The sequence below is a fragment of the Elgaria multicarinata genome, chromosome 5 (genome assembly GCF_023053635.1).
Source record: "Elgaria multicarinata webbii isolate HBS135686 ecotype San Diego chromosome 5, rElgMul1.1.pri, whole genome shotgun sequence".
NCBI classification, from domain to species: Eukaryota; Metazoa; Chordata; class Lepidosauria; order Squamata; family Anguidae; genus Elgaria; species Elgaria multicarinata.
This window is the reverse complement of record NC_086175.1, coordinates 40029732-40048025: the sequence shown is the minus strand read 5'-3', so window position 1 is coordinate 40048025 and position 18294 is coordinate 40029732. Positions and strand designations below refer to the sequence as shown.

At 41.4% G+C, this 18294-nt stretch overlaps 1 protein-coding gene across 7 annotated transcripts in view; it reads right to left on the bottom strand.

Annotated features, from left to right (window-relative positions):
- Positions 1 to 14507: 14507 nt before the first annotated feature.
- The window catches only part of MCF2L (MCF.2 cell line derived transforming sequence like), a 123059-nt gene continuing 119272 nt past the window's right edge, over positions 14508 to 18294 (bottom strand). For all 7 annotated transcript variants that reach the window (XM_063126158.1, XM_063126159.1, XM_063126162.1 and 4 more), the window contains 3 exons: positions 17640 to 17752; positions 16556 to 16659; positions 14508 to 16429 (listed from right to left, as the gene is read on the bottom strand). In XM_063126158.1, coding sequence (XP_062982228.1) covers positions 16335 to 16429; positions 16556 to 16659; positions 17640 to 17752 — 312 coding nt within the window. In that variant the 3' untranslated portion in view covers positions 14508 to 16334. The remainder of the gene's footprint in view (positions 16430 to 16555; positions 16660 to 17639; positions 17753 to 18294) is intronic.

The following is an 18294-nucleotide window of genomic DNA, read 5'->3' as shown; positions in this document are numbered from 1 at the left end:
ACAATCTTTCAAGTACTTGAAGAGTACTATCATGTCTCCCCTCAGTCTTCTCTCCTCAAGGCTAAACATGCCCAATTCTTTCAGTCTGTCCTCATAGGGCTTTGTTTCCAGACCCCTGATCATCCTCTTTGCCCTCCTCTGAACCCCCTCCAGCTTGTCTGCATCTTTCTTAAAGTGTGGTGTCCAGAACTGGGCACAATACTCAAGATGACGTCTAACCAGTGCCGAATACAGAGGAACCAGTACCTCACGCAATTTGGAAGCTATACTTCTATTAATGCAGCCCAAAATTGCTTTTTTTGCAGCCGTATCGCACTGTTGGCTCATATTCAGCTTGTGATCTACAACAATTCCAAGAGCCTTCTCATTTGTAGTATGGCTGAGCCAAGTATCCCCCATCTTGTAACTGTGCCTTTGGTTTCTATTTCCCAAATGTAGAACTTGGCATTTATCCCTATTAAATTTCATCCTGTTGTTTTCAGCCCAGCACTCCAGCCTATCAAGATCACTTTGTAGTTTGTTTCGGTCTTCCAGGATATTAGCTATCCCACCCAATTTTGTGTCATCTGCAAATTTGATCAGCGTTCCCTGCACCTCCTCGTCCAAATCATTAATAAAAATGTTGAAGAGCACTGGGCCCAGGACTGAGCCCTGCGGCACCCCACTCGTTGCCTCTCCCCAGTTTGAGAAGGTTCCATTGATAAGTACTCTTTGAGTCCGATTCTGTAGCCAACTGTGAATCCACCTAGTAGTTCTGTCTAGTCCACTTTTAGCTAGTTTGTTAATCAGAATGTCATGTGGCACTTTGTCAAAAGTTTTGCTGAACAGTTAATCAGGCTCTAGAGTTCTGAACTAGTTCAAAGAAATTTGTTTTTCAATCTCAAGCAGCAATCCTGCCCCTTCAGCTTGTACTTCACATTTGCCGGTGTGTACGTGTGTGTGTGTGTGTGTGTGTGTGTAATAGACTCTCTTTTGGGAGAAGACTGAGCCAAAGTAGGAATTGAGCACTTCACCCATTTCTTTGCCATCTGTTATCATTTTGCCATCCTGAGTTGCTGAACCAACATTTCTTTCCTCTTTTACTATGCACATACTTGAAGAAAGCTTTTGTTGTTTTTTGCTTTTAGCATTTCTCACTAAGCGCAGCTCATTCTTAACTTTAGCGTTCCTGATGCCATACCTGCACTTCTGTGCTACTTGTCTGTAATCTTCTTTTGTAGCCTGGCCTTCCTTCTACTTCCTATATCTGACCATTTTTGTTTTCACATCATCTCTAAGCTTTTTGTGGAGCCACATTGGTTTCTTCTGTTGTCTCCTACCTTTTTTCCTTGTTGGAAATGTTTGTAATTACGCCTTTAAAATTTCCTTTTTAAAAAATTCCCACCCTTCTTGGACCCCTTTTCTCATTCAGGCCACTTGCCATGGCACCTTACTTATCATTGTTCTGAGTTTATTAAAATCAGTTCCCCTAAAATCCAGAGTGTGCATATGGCTACACTCAGCTTTTGCTTTCTTTTAAGATCAAGAACTCAAGTATGACATGGTCACCTTCCCTCAGAATTCCCGTAACTGCTACTTTATCCACTAAGTCATATCTGTTGGTGAGAATCAAGTCAAGTATAGCTGATCCTCTAGTTCAGTGGTTCCCAAAGTGGGCGTTACCGCCCCCTTGGGGGCGTTGGGATTGCATAGGGGATGTTAAGAGGCAAGGGGGTGGCAGGGGGGTGCTCGAGGTGGTCTTTTCCAAGAAGTGACTCTCCAGAAGGTCTTAAAACCCAGGGGCATTTTTATGAGAGCAGGTGGTTTGGTCCCAAGCCATATAGGGGAAGAATCCACACATGTATTAATACCGTTTAAGAAGAGTCCTTTTAACGGTGAATTGAAATGTTTCAAAAGCACCAAAACGCTGAAGAGACATACTTTGCTTGGTGTGCCCCGCCATGCTGGCTGCAAAACAGAGACGTTCGCTCTCTTTTCCCTCCCTCCCTCCCTTGGCAAGCCTGTGGTGGGGGCTTCCCATTTAAAGGGTCCAATTGAGCTACGAAATGACATTGAGCTGAAGCCAAAGTTTAAGAAATCGTACCAGGAGTTTTGGGGCTCTTCCACACGTCGTCCCCAGAGCGCATTTATGTGACCCCAGGGCACCCTGAAAACGATAGTCTAACTTGCCTGTAAAAGAAACGAGGAAGAGACGCGAAAGAACCTCTTCCTCCCTCTGCTTTGCGAGGCACCTCCGAAAGCAAAGCCAAGTTGCGGGGGGGGGGGCTTCTCTTGCCCTCGGGCACACTCACAACATCAAAGTCCCTGTCAGTTGCGGGAGGGATGAATCATTTCCACGCAGCTCGAGGCGAGAGGGCGGCGGCGGCGGCAGCGCCTGCCTGAGCCTGTTTGCAAAGGCGATTAACACACACACACGGGCCCCATGTGTCGTCTCTCCCTCGACGCTTGGGGAAGCGGGGGCGGGGGGTGGAGAGAGACAGGGGAGGGAGGCAGGGAGAGAGATTGCTACTGGCAGCCACGGGACACGAGCAGCGCTCGCCTCACAAAGAGCCTTTCGCCTGGGCTCACCTCGCCGTGCCCCCCCCGGTTATCCCGTGTGGTCAACCCTACTGCGCTGCCCCGGGGCACCGCTGCCAACTCCCCCCCACCCTCGTCCAATGCTCCCCTTCTTGCCCTGCCTTCTCTCTTTCTTTCTCTCGTGGGAGAGAGCGGAAGAAGCTCTCTCCCCCGCCTTCTTCAAAAACAGCTCTTCGTCCCGGGCGGAAGAGCAGGAAGCTGGGCATTGTAGTCGTCGTCGTCTCTTTGTCGTTTCTTTTACAGGCAAGTTACACGCTCGTTCTCGGGGTGCACTGGGGTCGAATACATGCGCTCCGAGAACGATGTGTGGAAGGGCCCCATCAGAAGGAAATTTCTGATCGCTATCCTGCACTATGGAGACTGGTTCAGAAGCTCCTGATTGCATTTCCAACATCATACTTGGTGGAATGTGGTTTTAGTGTGGTCTGCCTACTTCTCTCCAAGCAAAGAAATCGACTCCAGATTACTAAACGTGGTGATTTAAGACTCATGTTAAGTGACTTTAAACCAGACATTGGGAAACTGGTATCACTTCATCAAGCCCATCCACCACATTAAGAATTTACAGAATAGTGAGGTACTCTATGCTAGTTACTAAATGTGATATCTAATATTTTTACTAAATGACTATCAGACTTTGAAAAGATGATATCACTGGATCAAGTTCATAAATTATGTTTAATTGAATAAACTAAAAAGTGTAATTGGATTTTGAATAAATATTCATTTAATTGTTACTGTTTTGAATTTTATTGTTATTATCTTCCTTAGTGGGTCATTTAAAACCGCTATTCTGAATAATGATTTTATAGTGTACGGTAGGGGGCACTGGGCATGAGTTTGTGGAACCAAGGGGGCAGTTACCTGAAAAAGTTTGGGAACCATTGCTCTAGTTCCTTGTTCCACTTTCTGCAGGAGAAAGTTGTCAGCCGCACATGTAAGGAATTTCTTGGAGGGTCCATGTTTGTCAGAATTTGTCTCCCAACAGATATCATGGTAATCGAAGTCCCCCATTACTACTACATCACACCTCCTTGAAACATTGGCAATTTTGAAAATTTCATCTTCATCTTCTTGATTGGTGGTCAGTAGTAGACTCTGACTACCATGTTCATTTTATTCCTTGCCCCATTAATTTAAATCCATATGCTCTCGATGGAGCTACCAGGGACATTCTCCTGTATTTCTGTGGAGGGATAATATTTTTAACATACAGTGTGACTCTGCCATCCTTTCAATTTCTTCTGTTCTTTTTGAACAAGTCATACCCTTCAATTGCTATATTCCAGTCATAGGAGTCATTCCACAAAATTTAAGTTAAGAATAACTAGGTTGGCTGGGCTATCATTTAAAATACTTGGGTAGATTGCCCCACTCCTGAATTCCACCCCAGCTGTCAGTATTTTCATTTATTTATTTTTGATTACATTTCTATATCACTCAATAGCTGAAGCTCTGTGGGAAGTGTACAAATATTAAAAACACTAAAAATGCAATATTATACATTGTATAAAAGCAATTTACATACAAACCACATCACACACACACGAGAGAGAGAGAAACATTAAGAAAATCCAGGGCCTGATTAAAGCCCAATCATATGCTGCCAAAAGCTTGAGATTAGAGAAAGGTCTTAATCTGGAGCTGAAAAATTACAATGTTGGTGCCAGGCAGGCGTTGTTCCACAATCGGGAGTTACCAATGAGAAGGCCCTCTCCCTTGTTGCCACCTCCCAAGCCTCTTTTGGAGGAGGCAACTGAAGGAGGGTCTTAGATGATGAATGTAGTAAGCAGATAGATTCATGCCAGGAGAGAGTATCGCTTTGCTTAATGGAACATGTCAAAGATTGGGACAGTAACTTGGGTGGGAGGTATGTAAAACGGTGGGGGGAAATGGGATTGACCCTGGGCAGGTGTTCATCTATGTGCTATGATTAACCTGACCCTAGTCAAAAATCTTGGTTGTGAAACATCCTCATTCATATCGTATAATGGTATACAGAACAGGAGGGTGCAGGGGATCATATTTCCTTGTCTGTATAAACTTGAGTGACAAGCTATTCTTATCCTGAATAATTAACCAAGCAGTTAACAGAGTGTATGTTTTTCAGTTTTAGATTTGATAGAATGTTACAGTGTTCCACTATGTACGCAGTTTTGTTAGAATGACTTAGAGTTTCACAAACACATTAAAGTTAAATGAATAATTTATTTTTGTTCGTTTCTACAAAGAATGAAGTAGAATATGTTTATTTTCTATCAGCATATTAAAACTCCAGACAAGTTGACTTGGAAAGACAATGAGAAGATCGTATTGATTTGCTCACTACAGCAACAGTGGATTTTTCTGTATACATTCACCTTGTCTTTTTTGACCTGATTATATATTTTGTTAGAGTCAAAATTCCTTCATTGAAGAGAGCAATAAAAAGGAAGCCAAAATTTCTAGAAACAGTTGTGTTAGAAATTCTCCAGGGCAGCCGTTCCCCTTTCCCCCTAACAATAACTGATGAGTCAGGACTCTGGGTAGTTAAAGATGCAAGTCCGCAAATCAAATAAAGACAAGTAGGACTTGCAATGCATCATAACCCTAAGAGGACTTCCTCTTCTGTGGTAGAGAGTTCAGGTCTGTGGCTAACTGCCAGCTCTGAACCTGAATATTTTGTAACTGTACAGCAGGAAGGGGATGGTTCTAAGGAGTGGGAAAGGGGAAAGATTGTTGGGAGTCCTGAATTAGGACTGGTTTTTTGTGATTTCCATATCTTTGTACAAGCCTGCAAAACCTGGAAGAAACTGAAGACTCAGCATCAGTCAATCAGCTTAAAGGTCAAGTTTGCAGGTGGACTTTATTGAATTATTGGGATGATGCAAAAGTCTAATTGTCTTATCATTGCCAATTAGTGGTTTCATCATTTGTTCAGGGAAGTGTATATAAAGAGAGTTTTGGAGCTTTGTAACCAGATTAAAATATTCCCTCTCTACTGCTGTGAGCCCTGCTGTAATCTGTATGACCAAGTGTGTGAGTATGTTGGTGTAAATTTGTATTGCCATAAACTGTGTTATTTTCTATCAGTAAAATACTTTATTTTTGTACCAAACAAAACAGACTCTGTCTTGAAGTTAATTTGGTCTTTGCTGACTTTCATAGTTAAGAACCGCTGCTATTCTGCTAGTTCACTGGTATAGTGAACAAAAGGGTTTATAAATACTATATAAACCTCAAGAGGTTATGGGCCCAGCTACCCAGTAAACCAGTAACCCAGTAACCCAGTAACAGTCTGGACATAATTCTAGTTCTTAACAGAGAAACAGTAGGACCTGATAAGACAGAGAAGCCGTGCGTTGACTAATTGCCCTGGAGCGTTGCTTTTTCAAAAGAACGTTGGGATTTAGACAAAGGAAGAGGCTTTTTTGTAAAGCTTTTTGTCTTGCAAAGTCACACGCTGTCTGATAGAAGGCTATTTTTGAATTTGAAAAGGGATTCTGAGGTTGTTAAGCCGGTCAGTTCCCAAAAAGGAAATTCAAATAACAAAAGGGTTGAAAAAACAACCAATTAGCAGTTATGGCACTTCAAATAGGAATGAATACACAAATGGAACAACTCACAGACACAAATTATATTACTTGGTCATTTAAGATTGAAATGAGTTTAAGAAACCAAGGGCTGTGGGAAGTTGTTACAGACCCACCCGATGAAGATTTAAGTGCAGCTGATTTGAGAGAGTGGAATCGAAATGCAGAGAAAGCAAAAACCTATATAATCCTCTGTATGAGGAATGATCAGCTATTCTATGTTAATAGAGAGGATGCTGTTCATGTGATCTGGACAAAATTGTGTGAAGTATATGTAAGAGATACAGCAGGTTTTCGAATAAATTTAACACGCAGAATGTATAGGACGATGCTAAAAGAATCTGGAGATATTGGCAAACATTTGCAGGAGCTGAGAGAAATATTCCAAAGTTTAGCATCGGCTGGCTTGACTCTTTCAGAGGAAATGAAGTCTTATATTATTTTGTCTAGCTTACCAACGTCTTGGGACGTGTTGGTGACTACCCTAGAGGGAGTGACTGTCCGTGATTTAACCCTGAATTATGTGTGCGGAAAATTATTAGAAGAACAACAGAAAAGACATTCCAAGAGAGAAGCCGTGAGCTCAAACGGCAAGGCAGACTCATTTCAACAATGGTCTGGTTCTGAAGGGGTTAAGACCGGGACTGTGAAAAAGGAGGAGACTGAATCTGCTTATTCAGTTTCTAAAAAGCACAAGCCACAAAAAACAATTGTTTGCTGGCGATGTGGCAAAATTGGACATAAGAAGATTGACTGTAGAGTGAGATTACAACCTGAGAAAGTTTCTGAGCATCGCTGGAAAAATGCTTCTTGTTCAAAGAAGTCAGCACAGCTCGTTACAGCCGGAGTGAGCAAGATGTCGAAGGAGGAAGGAAACGGAAGCTCAGCTATCTGGCTGATAGACTCAGCTTGTAATTCCGTTATTTCTACTAGAATGGAAAGCTTCCTGGACTTCAGAGTCACGTCTAACAGATTTATTTTCCTTGCTGACGGCTCAAAGCAGGAAGTGAAGGGAGAAGGAATTTGCCATATTCCTGTCCTTAACGAAAGCTTTGCTAATGCTATTTTTGTTCCCAACTTAAGTCATTCTCTTTTAGGTGTGTCAAATCTAATGGAGAAAAAGTTCTCTGTCTCCTTTGAGGAGGGGAAATGTTTTATTTCCAGGCATGGAGAACTGAAGGGGACTGCCAGTTTAAAAAACGGTTTGTTTATCCTGGACAGGAGCCAAGGTGGAGAGGAAGATATTTCTTCAAGAGATAATCCGTCAGTTTTACTAGATTTAGATTCTTCTAGCAGGCAAACGCCTGTAGCAACTCAGACCGAGCCAGAAGACAGAGAGCAAGAGGAGGAGGAGGAGGAGGTGCAGATCCCCCGCAGGTCTCAAAGACAAAACAAAGGCGTGCCTCCCCATAGGCTTGGAATACACGCTTGAAATATGAGCTGTGAGCCTAATTCTTAGTCTTCGAGTCAACAAGGTTTTTAGAGAAGAAGTTTTTGCCTCCGGGACAGAAGTATTTAACTTGCCACTGAGGAGAAGTTTTTAACAGCAAGCCGCTTGTAAACAGAGTTTCTTAGAAACTAGTTGCCAAGGAATTTAGTCAGGATAGGGAGGGACTTTAATGTCATTTTCTCTACTGTGAAATCATATGCTTTACTCTTTGTGCTTATTCTATGTAGTAAAACAAATTCAGCCTGGAGTGTCTAAGGGAATCTTAAGGTATCTCGAACCTTGGAGCACTGGAGAAATTTTTCTGCAGAGGTCAGATGAGAATTTTTGTGCTATTTTGATTCAAATTGGCATTGGCTGTGCAAATGATAGAAAAGCAACGTTGGAATGTTGATATTTGGAAGTAAGCCAAAATCATGGAAGTTCCAAGAAGCAAGAGTTGTGTGGCGAATTACAAAAGGCTAAGTATGGTGCTGGTGAGTGGTAAAGTTACTTGACTGATCCAGCAATAAAGGACTTTAAGGTCCCAGTGGTGAAGCCAGTGACTGTTAAAGTTTAAAACACATAGTCTACTGTGAGTCCCAGAATAATTTGGCAGACGTCTTTACAAAACCGTTAGGAGCCATCAAACATTGGGAGATTTGTGAAACGTTAGGTTTCAGGGAGGGCTAAAAATGTGATTAACTGTACAAATGTTGTAACGTGGTGAAATAGTGGAAAACCCAAAAAAAGAAGGGGTGTTGGGAGTCCTGAATTAGGACTGGTTTTTTGTGATTTCCATATCTTTGTACAAGCCTGCAAAACCTGGAAGAAACTGAAGACTCAGCATCAGTCAATCAGCTTAAAGGTCAAGTTTGCAGGTGGACTTTATTGAATTATTGGGATGATGCAAAAGTCTAATTGTCTTATCATTGCCAATTAGTGGTTTCATCATTTGTTCAGGGAAGTGTATATAAAGAGAGTTTTGGAGCTTTGTAACCAGATTAAAATATTCCCTCTCTACTGCTGTGAGCCCTGCTGTAATCTGTATGACCAAGTGTGTGAGTATGTTGGTGTAAATTTGTATTGCCATAAACTGTGTTATTTTCTATCAGTAAAATACTTTATTTTTGTACCAAACAAAACAGACTCTGTCTTGAAGTTAATTTGGTCTTTGCTGACTTTCATAGTTAAGAACCGCTGCTATTCTGCTAGTTCACTGGTATAGTGAACAAAAGGGTTTATAAATACTATATAAACCTCAAGAAAGATGCCCTTTATACTTTCATGAGGATGGAAACTTTCAAATATTGTGCAGAAAGGCAAAGATTTCTTTTAAACCTCTTGAAACCCATCCCCCTGTCCTAATTGTTCCTCCATGATACTAACCATGTATCATAACTGGATAAGATGTTCATGGTTTTTCTTTCCGGTATCTGTAATAAATATTTTTAGAACAGATGCCAGAGAAAACAGCACAAACAAACAAGCAAAAAGATGTGAAAAGCTATGACAATATCAATGATTCTTTTATATCTTTGCCATGACAGCTTCTTTCCTTTAGGGTGGAATTGGACCTATGAGTAAAAATAGACATTCTGGTGCAATGGAATGTGCCATACACATTTGCTGCATTTATAGGTATTTTTTTCAGGGCATAGAATGGGAGCTAGCCATTCACACCACCCTTTAGAATGCGTGTTTTTTCTTAATGCTGAGAGATGTCATGTTCATTTTTTTCAGGATGAAAGTAGACGCATAAGCAAATAAGTCAGCATCTAAGATCACCAACATGTCTGTGCACAACTGAGAATTTGAATTTTCACTGATATGCTATGTCTGCATATACTATGTTTTTGGACCATGTGCAGTTTAAATTATTTCAGAAGGAACTAAAACAGGGAAAACTACATTACCTTTGAAGTAAGTTCCAGGGAGGGACAGATGAATGCGCAAACTGGTGCTTGAATGGTACAGGAAGACTTTTAAAGTTTTGGCCCTTGTGTGAGCATTTGAGATCTACAGCAGGCAGCAAAATGTCTTGGACCAGCACTGGTGAGTTCACTTAAACCCAAATATACAAGGGGAAACACTTGGCAGTCCTATTAGGGATACTCTGAACATGCAAATTCTCTCCAGTGGATACTAGAATCATAGAATAGTAGAGTTGGGCCTACAAGGCCATCGAGTCCAACCCCCTGCTCAATGCAGGAATCCACCCTAAAGCATCCCTGACAGATGGTTGTCCAGCTGCCTCTTGAAGGCCTCTAGTGTGGGAGAGCCCACAACCTCCCTAGGTAACTGATTCCATTGTCGTACTGCTCTAACAGTCAGGAAGTTTTTCCTGATGTCCTACTTCTGAATAGGAAAGCAGCAAGCGGGCTGGACAAACCAGTAGTGAACAACCTGCAGATTGAATATTCCCTGGGAAGCTTCTGGCAGCATTTGCTCAAGCCTTCCTTGCCTGGGGAAGAAAGAAAACGTTGAAAGCCCGGATCCCACTGGATCACTACTTCAAAAGTGCTCTCTCTGCAAACTGCTCAGCAGTGGAATGTGGGGATGGGCGGACTGGGCTGCAGATAGTTAAACAGCTCAGGTGAGCAGCAAGGGGAGAAATTTAACCCATCCTTCCCCCTCAAAATTCTGTCAAAGATAGTCTGTTAAGTTTAGGGATAAGGATTAGAAGGAGGGAAGGGTTAAATCTCTTCATGTTGATTCCAATGAGAGCAGGGTTGGTGGGAGAACAGCCCCAGCCAGAGTAAAAATGTTGCCCGCCCCAATGTAGATAGACACAGATTCCATAATGGGATAGCAAACTCCTTAGGAGGCAGAAGATAATTATCCAGGCTGTTCTGCTTAAGATTTAAAGACTCCACATCACCATCCTTATCAGGACACCTAGCTCTTTTCGATCCTCTCATTCTTACTGTTCTTCAGCTGCTATCTAAACTGTTCCACTTTTAAGGAGCAAGTCAATAATCAAACTGATAATAACAAGCAGTTTTGCTTCCAATAGCGGTTCTCGTCTTCAGCTCTAGCATAAACACAGTTGTTTTATTACTGCTGCCTCTTAGTTGTTGTTATACCCAGCAAAAATAAGGATAAAAATATGTTTGGCAGAAGTTAGCAAGCTACCAAAAGATACCCGAATTCAGCCAGCAAGAGAAATTTGCCAGAACTAGATGTGCTTCCAAGTGTCTGTATACTCCCACTATTAACCGATAAGACTGCACACACAAGTCTGTCAGAGTAAAAGAAAAAGAAAATATATATATTTAAAAACACTAACGTAGCTGAAGTCTAAAACTGTCTGCTGCGATCTGTTCCAATATGAGGTATTCAGCAGCTAATTTGAGGGCAGTAGGATATTTAAAACAATAAAACAAACAAACGAACACAGACCTCCAGCAAAGCAGCCTCTTTCCAAAGTAGCCATTTTGGCCTCCCAGATTGACACAGACACATGCAGCAAAACAGTTGTGTGCGCGCAACAATCATCTACACAGTTTGTGCATGGAAATATGTCAGCTGTTGGGTTTAAGGCAGACTCAATTTTAAACACAGAAGATAATAGACTGAGAATCAGATTGTCTTCTTATGCACGTGGGCACTATGTTAAGCAACATGGTAGCTCTGGCAGTGTCTAAAATATGGACTAGTTCTCCCATCTGCCTCAGTTGCGATTCTGTCTCTTAAAGATCCAGTACAGATATGTGTGCCAATATCTTGATCAAGGTTCAGTGATCAGGAGCATCCTACTTTCAACTTCCACCCACGTTTCCTTCTCATAGGTTAACAATGTGCAGCATTACACCAGCACCAAGGATAATGCTCACTATATTTTCTTTTAAATCAGAGTTTGAAATCATTTTCAACTCCTGATTTAAAGTTCTAGACCCTGTTCAGACAACACACTAAGTAACAGTGGTTAAGAACTTTGAGCGAAACATTATGGCTTAGCGAGTTGTGTGAACTATGCCTGGACACTATTCTTGACCCTCAACTTTGCAATATCAAATGCAAACACCTAACACAAAGCCTCTAATAGTAACATTGATTTATTTGTTAGATTTGTACCCCACCTTTCTGCCAAGGAGCTCAACGCAGCATACCTGATTTTCTTCCTCTCGATTTTATCCTCCTAATAAACCTCTGTGGTAGATTAGGCTGAGAGTCACTCAGTGAGCATCAGGACCAAGTGGTGTCTGGAACCTGAGTCTCCCCATTCCAGTTCAACACTCTAACCACTACATGACATTGGCTCTCAATACGCTTTGATTATTATCAATGAGTGATTATTCTTTGATTCCTTCACGCCTCCTTTGTAACAGCTTGAATCAACCATAAACCAAAGAACAATTTCACAATTCCTTGGAATTTTCAACGTCAATAGTACATACTGACCCTTTCTTATCTTAAATTCCTTTTCTTGGCATGAAATATCAGCCAAGATGATGTCGTACCAGGCAACATCAACAGATTGTGTTTATGTTGTCAGGCACAAAGAATAAAATAAATCTTACAATGTGGACTCGAGTCCACGAAAGCGTACGCCAGTAACATTTGTTAGTCTTTAAGACTCACTGCTGTTTTTACTGTTAAACACACTTAACACAGCTACCTCTGTGAAAGTTGGGACAAATAATGTATTTCTTCCTTACAAAAATGGCTGCTTAAGAATAAGATAGTACAGAGCATTGTGGAGCTAGTCCATGACATGTTTGGCTAACAGCATAATGCCAAAAAGTGCAGAGTGGAGAATATTCCTGAAAGAAAGGGGAGAAGAAAAGAAGTGTGAGAGCTTGCAAAGTTAAGAAAATTGAGAAATGTCACAATGGCACTTTTCACCTGAGATACTATGAAAATTATAGCAGAAGCATATGCAGGTGCATCTACAACCCACCCATCCCTAGTCTTGCGGTCAAAATAGATGCCATTTGAAAGGGTTGGAACCACCCAGAAAGCTTTGGTTATTGGGCAGCATAGAAATGAAATAAATCCAAATTTGGATCTCCTCTGGTGGCACAAATAGTGGGGAAATGGCCTGCTCAGGTCCCTCCTTGTGTCTGTGAGGAAATCTGAACATAGACCAATGCAATGGCCTGGGCCCACTGAGGTGGAATGGCAGGATCGCTGGACTGGACTGGGTTCTTAGCAAAAGTAGTACTCCATCATGGGAGTAGTGGAGGGAGGGGGGAATTAGCCCGTTATCGCTATAAAAATCCCCCCTGTTCCATGACTAGGAAGTGTCAGACAGGAAGAGAAATATTGAAAATTAAATCAGAATCAAATCAGAATTTAAAATATATTCTTTCTTTAATGAGCTTGTGAACTTGGCCCGAACACTGCTATATTGACAATAGGCAGGGTTGGACAGGATAGCCCCTTCCCCTGGAAAGGATCAGTGCTATTGGATCCTACCTGTCAACTACCCTGAAAGTCTGAAATGCCCTCTGAAAGACACAAGAGAAAATACAGGTACCTGCTGCATGGTAACTGTATGTTTCTCCCCACAATATCAGCTTTGGGAGGTGGGTGATTTTAATCTGGAAAACAGCATAGTGGTGGTGATGGTGGTGGTATTATTGCCTCCTGAGAACTGTGGATGCAAACCCACTCCTATCCCAAGTAGTAATAAATGTGAGCAGCCCATGATTAGAATGTCCCACATCACATCTAGTTTGGCCCTGACACAAGTTCTGGTGGCAGCAATGGGTTACTTGGGTGTAACCTCTTGTACAGCTATGCTGTTTACAACACCTATGCTCTTGTAAACATCCAGAAATTAAACCTCAAGATTACTGGATGGATAGAGAATCAATCTGACCCACTTATAACAGTTTACATTCTTTTCACGTTCAGGGTGTAGAAGCTATTTAAGGAGTGCACAGAGGGCAGTTGGGAAAGGCTTTATGTAAGCTATGACCGTCCTTAACAGACAGCTTGGAATGAAGCGAGCCAGCTGAGCAGGCTAACCTTAGGCCCTTTTGCTAGAGATGTTAGTTTCGCTCTGTTTGTTTTGGCTGCTGGAGCTGCATGGATCTCATTTGAATAGTATATACCAACTCATTTGCATTGTGTGTTCAAGTTCCTGTATTATTTGGAACACTTTTCTTTCAGATGTTGTTATGCACACCTTGATTTTGGTTGGAACGTAAGGCGAAAAATAACAATCCATAAAGACTCCTCTCCCCTCTTTCAAATCCTTCTTCAGCACAGACTTTAGCAAACCCTATGGGCTCCCTGGCTCCACATCTGCTGACAACAGTTAATCTTACCATTTCTTCATTCTCTCCCCTCTCTCCCACTGTTGTCCTCGGTGCCTTAGACGGGCTTTAACTCTCACCTCAGTTAGATGAACATGCACTCCTTTTAAAGCAATGGGACAGGGCGATACCGCACATGCATGTTCATCACCTCATTTTCCCCACAAAATTGTAACAACTTATACAGTTCAAAGAGCACTTAGAAGTCAACCCACATAGAGAAATCTTCAATGGAGGCACTTCCCATATTCGGCTATGAGTCATGGAATAACAGTAATGCAAAGATTAATGCACGTGACACGCAGATGGCTGGGGAGGTCTCCTGTCACTTTTGTCTCCAGAATAGAACTCTAGCATGATAGCCAGTGGAAAGAACCAGGAAATTAATCAGCAAGCTTCACTTTGTGTAGCATTAAAGTTGTTGTACATCTTCAGTTCTCTTTTCCGAACTGAAAAACTGGGAAAGTTTTGAGCCATCAGAAGTGTGCGTCATACAAAGGTTTTTCTGGGTCAGGGATGTTGCTGCAGGAGGTTAGAATATGTGATGCACATTTAGCATTTCAACTGTTTCAAGCAGAGGACGGATGCACTTGGGCTCACCACACCAATTCTGACACACGCGGTCACCACAAAACAAACTAAGAGAAGACACTGCACCAGTATGTTGAGGCCACCCAGCAAGAAATGCTGAAGTTTATTCAAGGTTTCATACATATAATAAAGACATTGGATTCTCTAGTAGTAATTTACAACAGCAGTAGAAAAATTGAAATCTGGGCTGTATTAAAGTGCAATGATACATGTACAACCACGTGAATAAGGACATTGTCAGGGCCCAAGTGAAAAGAGACAGGATTTGATAGAAGAGCCTTTCCATAGCTTTTCTTCCCCATAGTAGTTCCTTCATATGAGCCAGGGAAGTAATAAGCTACTTCATTCATTCATTCATTCATTCTACATTTTAAAAAGTCATTTATTGTTTGTCAGCCTCCTAAGCTGGTGCCACTGGCTGCTTGGGGAGGGAGTATCATTATGAAGGCCGGTATGCATGCCAGAATTGTATTCTTACTTCTAGGACAAATTTTGGAGCAATAGACTTAATTTTTTTATACACTCATATTTACAAAATAAATTACAAAGACTATTGCTATTTTATTACCACAACATAACAGACTTGTGCCTTGGCTGGCAAAGTCTTGTTTGGGTACGAGTATATGAAGAGATGCATCTTTCTGTACTGGGAAGTATATAAAGCAAAGCCCTGGACAGTCTTCAGATTGCTGCCTCTTGAAGAAATCTAAGTACATACAGAGGCCTCTTTAGCAGCCTGAAGAGTATAAATACATATTTTACATTAACACATACCACTCATATATAAACATATACAGATAGCCATAAAATTTTGTACTGGCCGGAGTCAGTCATGGTTTGATTGTAACTGTGAGTAAGAACTTATTTCTGGCATTTGGAAGAATATGACAAGACATTATCTGACAGGAAGAAAAATCCAAATTAATCTTGCCGGATTCCAACTGCCTAGTTTTCATAAGTGCTGGAAGTCAAACATTCACTTCCATGGGACTTTTCATCAAATAATACATGAATGAGGTACTAATGATATGAGCTATAAATTAATTCAGAAGTGTGGGGGAATCCAGTATGGTTTATACATGAGTTTACATACTGCTTGCATTTGGTAAGGCAGATCTGTGAATCATATCTTAGAGGGATCCATTTTACAGAATTACTCTGTTTTACATGTAGAAAATAAAATGCTGATGATTTTCCTTTGTTTAAAAAAGTGCCCTTAGCAGTTCCCCATACTCAAATGATGGTTTTAATTTCAAAGAAGGATATCAGTCTACAGAGAGAATTAGAAATGTTTCATTTATTAGCTTGGGGCCATCTTTTAACTTTAAGAGATAAGATAATGGCATGGTATTGTATAATGCAAAACTGATAAAAAAAACATGTTTCAGTGTTTTCTCTCCATAATAATAATAAAAAGTTTTGTTTTATCAAAGAAATATCAAATTGTCAGCATTCCACACTTATCCTTGTTATGGGATAATTGATTCGAGGAGGTTTTTGTGTACAAAGACTTGTAAAGATAAAAGTTTCTCACTTCTTTCTATATTATACATTAACATTTTTTGTTTTTAACTGTACAGATTTACAACAGTGGAAATAACCTGGTTTCTTCATAATATTCTTCAACATTATTCATGGCAAGCTTCATTTTGTTCTAGAAAAGATTTCTGACATGCGACTTGCAGAAGACGTTCTTTCCAACAAGCTGTCCATGCTTCCAACATTTTACATTTTCAGTCAATGTCATTAAGAAGACTTTGTAAACGACCATTTAAACATGGGGGGTGGGGGGTGGGAGAAATCAAGAGGCACACAAACACAGTGCTTCTCTATTTCATCTGGCATCCAGTATTTGCAACAGAAGTCTAAAAACTTCATAAGAGTCCTGATGGAGCTTTAAAGTTAGCCCTTAATGTCCGAGAAGCTGGTGCTACTAACGTTGCAACTTTCACTGTAGCTTGAAGATGAGCTCAGCGTACTCGAACCAGCTGCGGACTCTGGATGGAACGCATACAAGTTTACAGAGAAGTGTATTTTATTTTTATATTTTGAACTGTAGTTAACTTGACACTAGCTCTTTAACAGCTTAAGCTAAACTAGAAGGTTTACAATGACGATCTTACCTGAGCTGCTCAGCGATAGAGCAGATTTTGAATTTCCAAGCACTGTCAACAGACTGTTGACTGGGACCCACCCTTCTTTGCTTGTGCTCAGATTTCTTATATACCTAGGAAGAAAATGTTTGCTTCTTAACTGTATGAAAATGTGTAAGATCAAAATAGTATGCCTCATTTGGAAGCAATAGAGCCTTTCTTAGAGACAGGTAATATTTGAAATTTGTTCTGGTGCACGCATAACACCCAGATTCGACATGGAGGTCACATTCTCCCTTCAGTCCTTTTTCTTGTAAATTCTCTCCATCTTTCCCCAATGAGTTGAGCTATAGTTAGGAGAGTACATCTTTACCAATCTTAACGATGGTTTCAAAAATATACTTTCAAAACTTACATAAGAACATAAGAAGCGCCCTGATGCTGGATCAGACCGAGGGTCCATCTAGTCCAGCACTCTGTTCACACAGTGGCCAACCGGCCAGGGATGAACAAGCAGGACATGGTGCAACAGCACCCTCCCACCCATGTTCCCCAGCAACTGGTGTATATGGGCTCACTGCCTCAGATCCTGGAGGTAGCACATAACCATCAGGTCTAGTATTTATTTATTTATTACATTTTTATACCGCCCAATAGCCGAAGCTCTCTGGGCGGTTCACAAAAATAGTAGCCATTGATAGCCTTTTCCTGCAGGAATTTATCCAACCCCCTTTTAAAGCCATCCAAATTGGTGGCCGTCACTACATCTTGTGGTAGTGAGTACCATAATTTAACTATGCGCTGTGTGAAGAAGTACTTCCTTTTATCTGTCCTGGATCTCCCACCAATCAGCTTCATGGGATGACCCCGGGTTCTAGTATTTTGAGAGAGGGAGAAACATGTCTCCCTATCCACATTCTCCACACCATGCATAATTTTGTACACCTCTGTCATATCTCCCCTTAGCCTCTTTTTTACTACAATTGGGAAGAGGATTTGAATGAACAATCCTGCTCCTGATCTCTTAACCATAGTTAGACTTTTGGAGTGTAATGTATGCACAGGTCCTAAGTACTTTTAAGGATGTCTCGGCTAAAAATATACTTCTTCATACCAAAGCCCATCTTCTCCTTCGTGAATCAGCTGAACTAATTCTCCACTTTTCAGCAACAGGTCTTCAGAGCCTCCATGGTCATAATTGGCCATAACTGTGTATTTACCGGGTGTCTAAACACAGAGGAGAAATCACAATTGATTTAATAACAAATAATCTCATAATCCTGAGATGGAGTTTATGGTAATTCAAGTGCCAATTTATGATGATTTCTAAAATGCGACTTAATAAATATTCCTGGTCACGGGTACATAATGATCAGGTGGCTGTGCCCCCCGAATCTGTCCCCACCCCCACCACTAAAGGTCATGGACTGCCCCCGTACAGCTCCATGCCCATTTTACCATCCCCACTACACGCAGGGATGACAGGAGGACCCGGAAGCGCGGCCACATGGCCTGTGCTCCACAGGATGGACCTGGGACTGTGGAAAAATTGGGTTTTCTGTGGTTCCCTATATCCCAGGGAAAGTCCTTGGTTGCCCTGGGATCCCCTGTGCATCATTTGGATGCACAGGGATGACCCAAGGGTTACCCCGGGATATAGGGCTGATGTAGACATGCCGTGTGTGTGCGCACACATGTGAGTCTATCTATCTGCATGTATACACACACCATCTATATATTAGATCTAGCTACATTAGAGAACTGCTGTA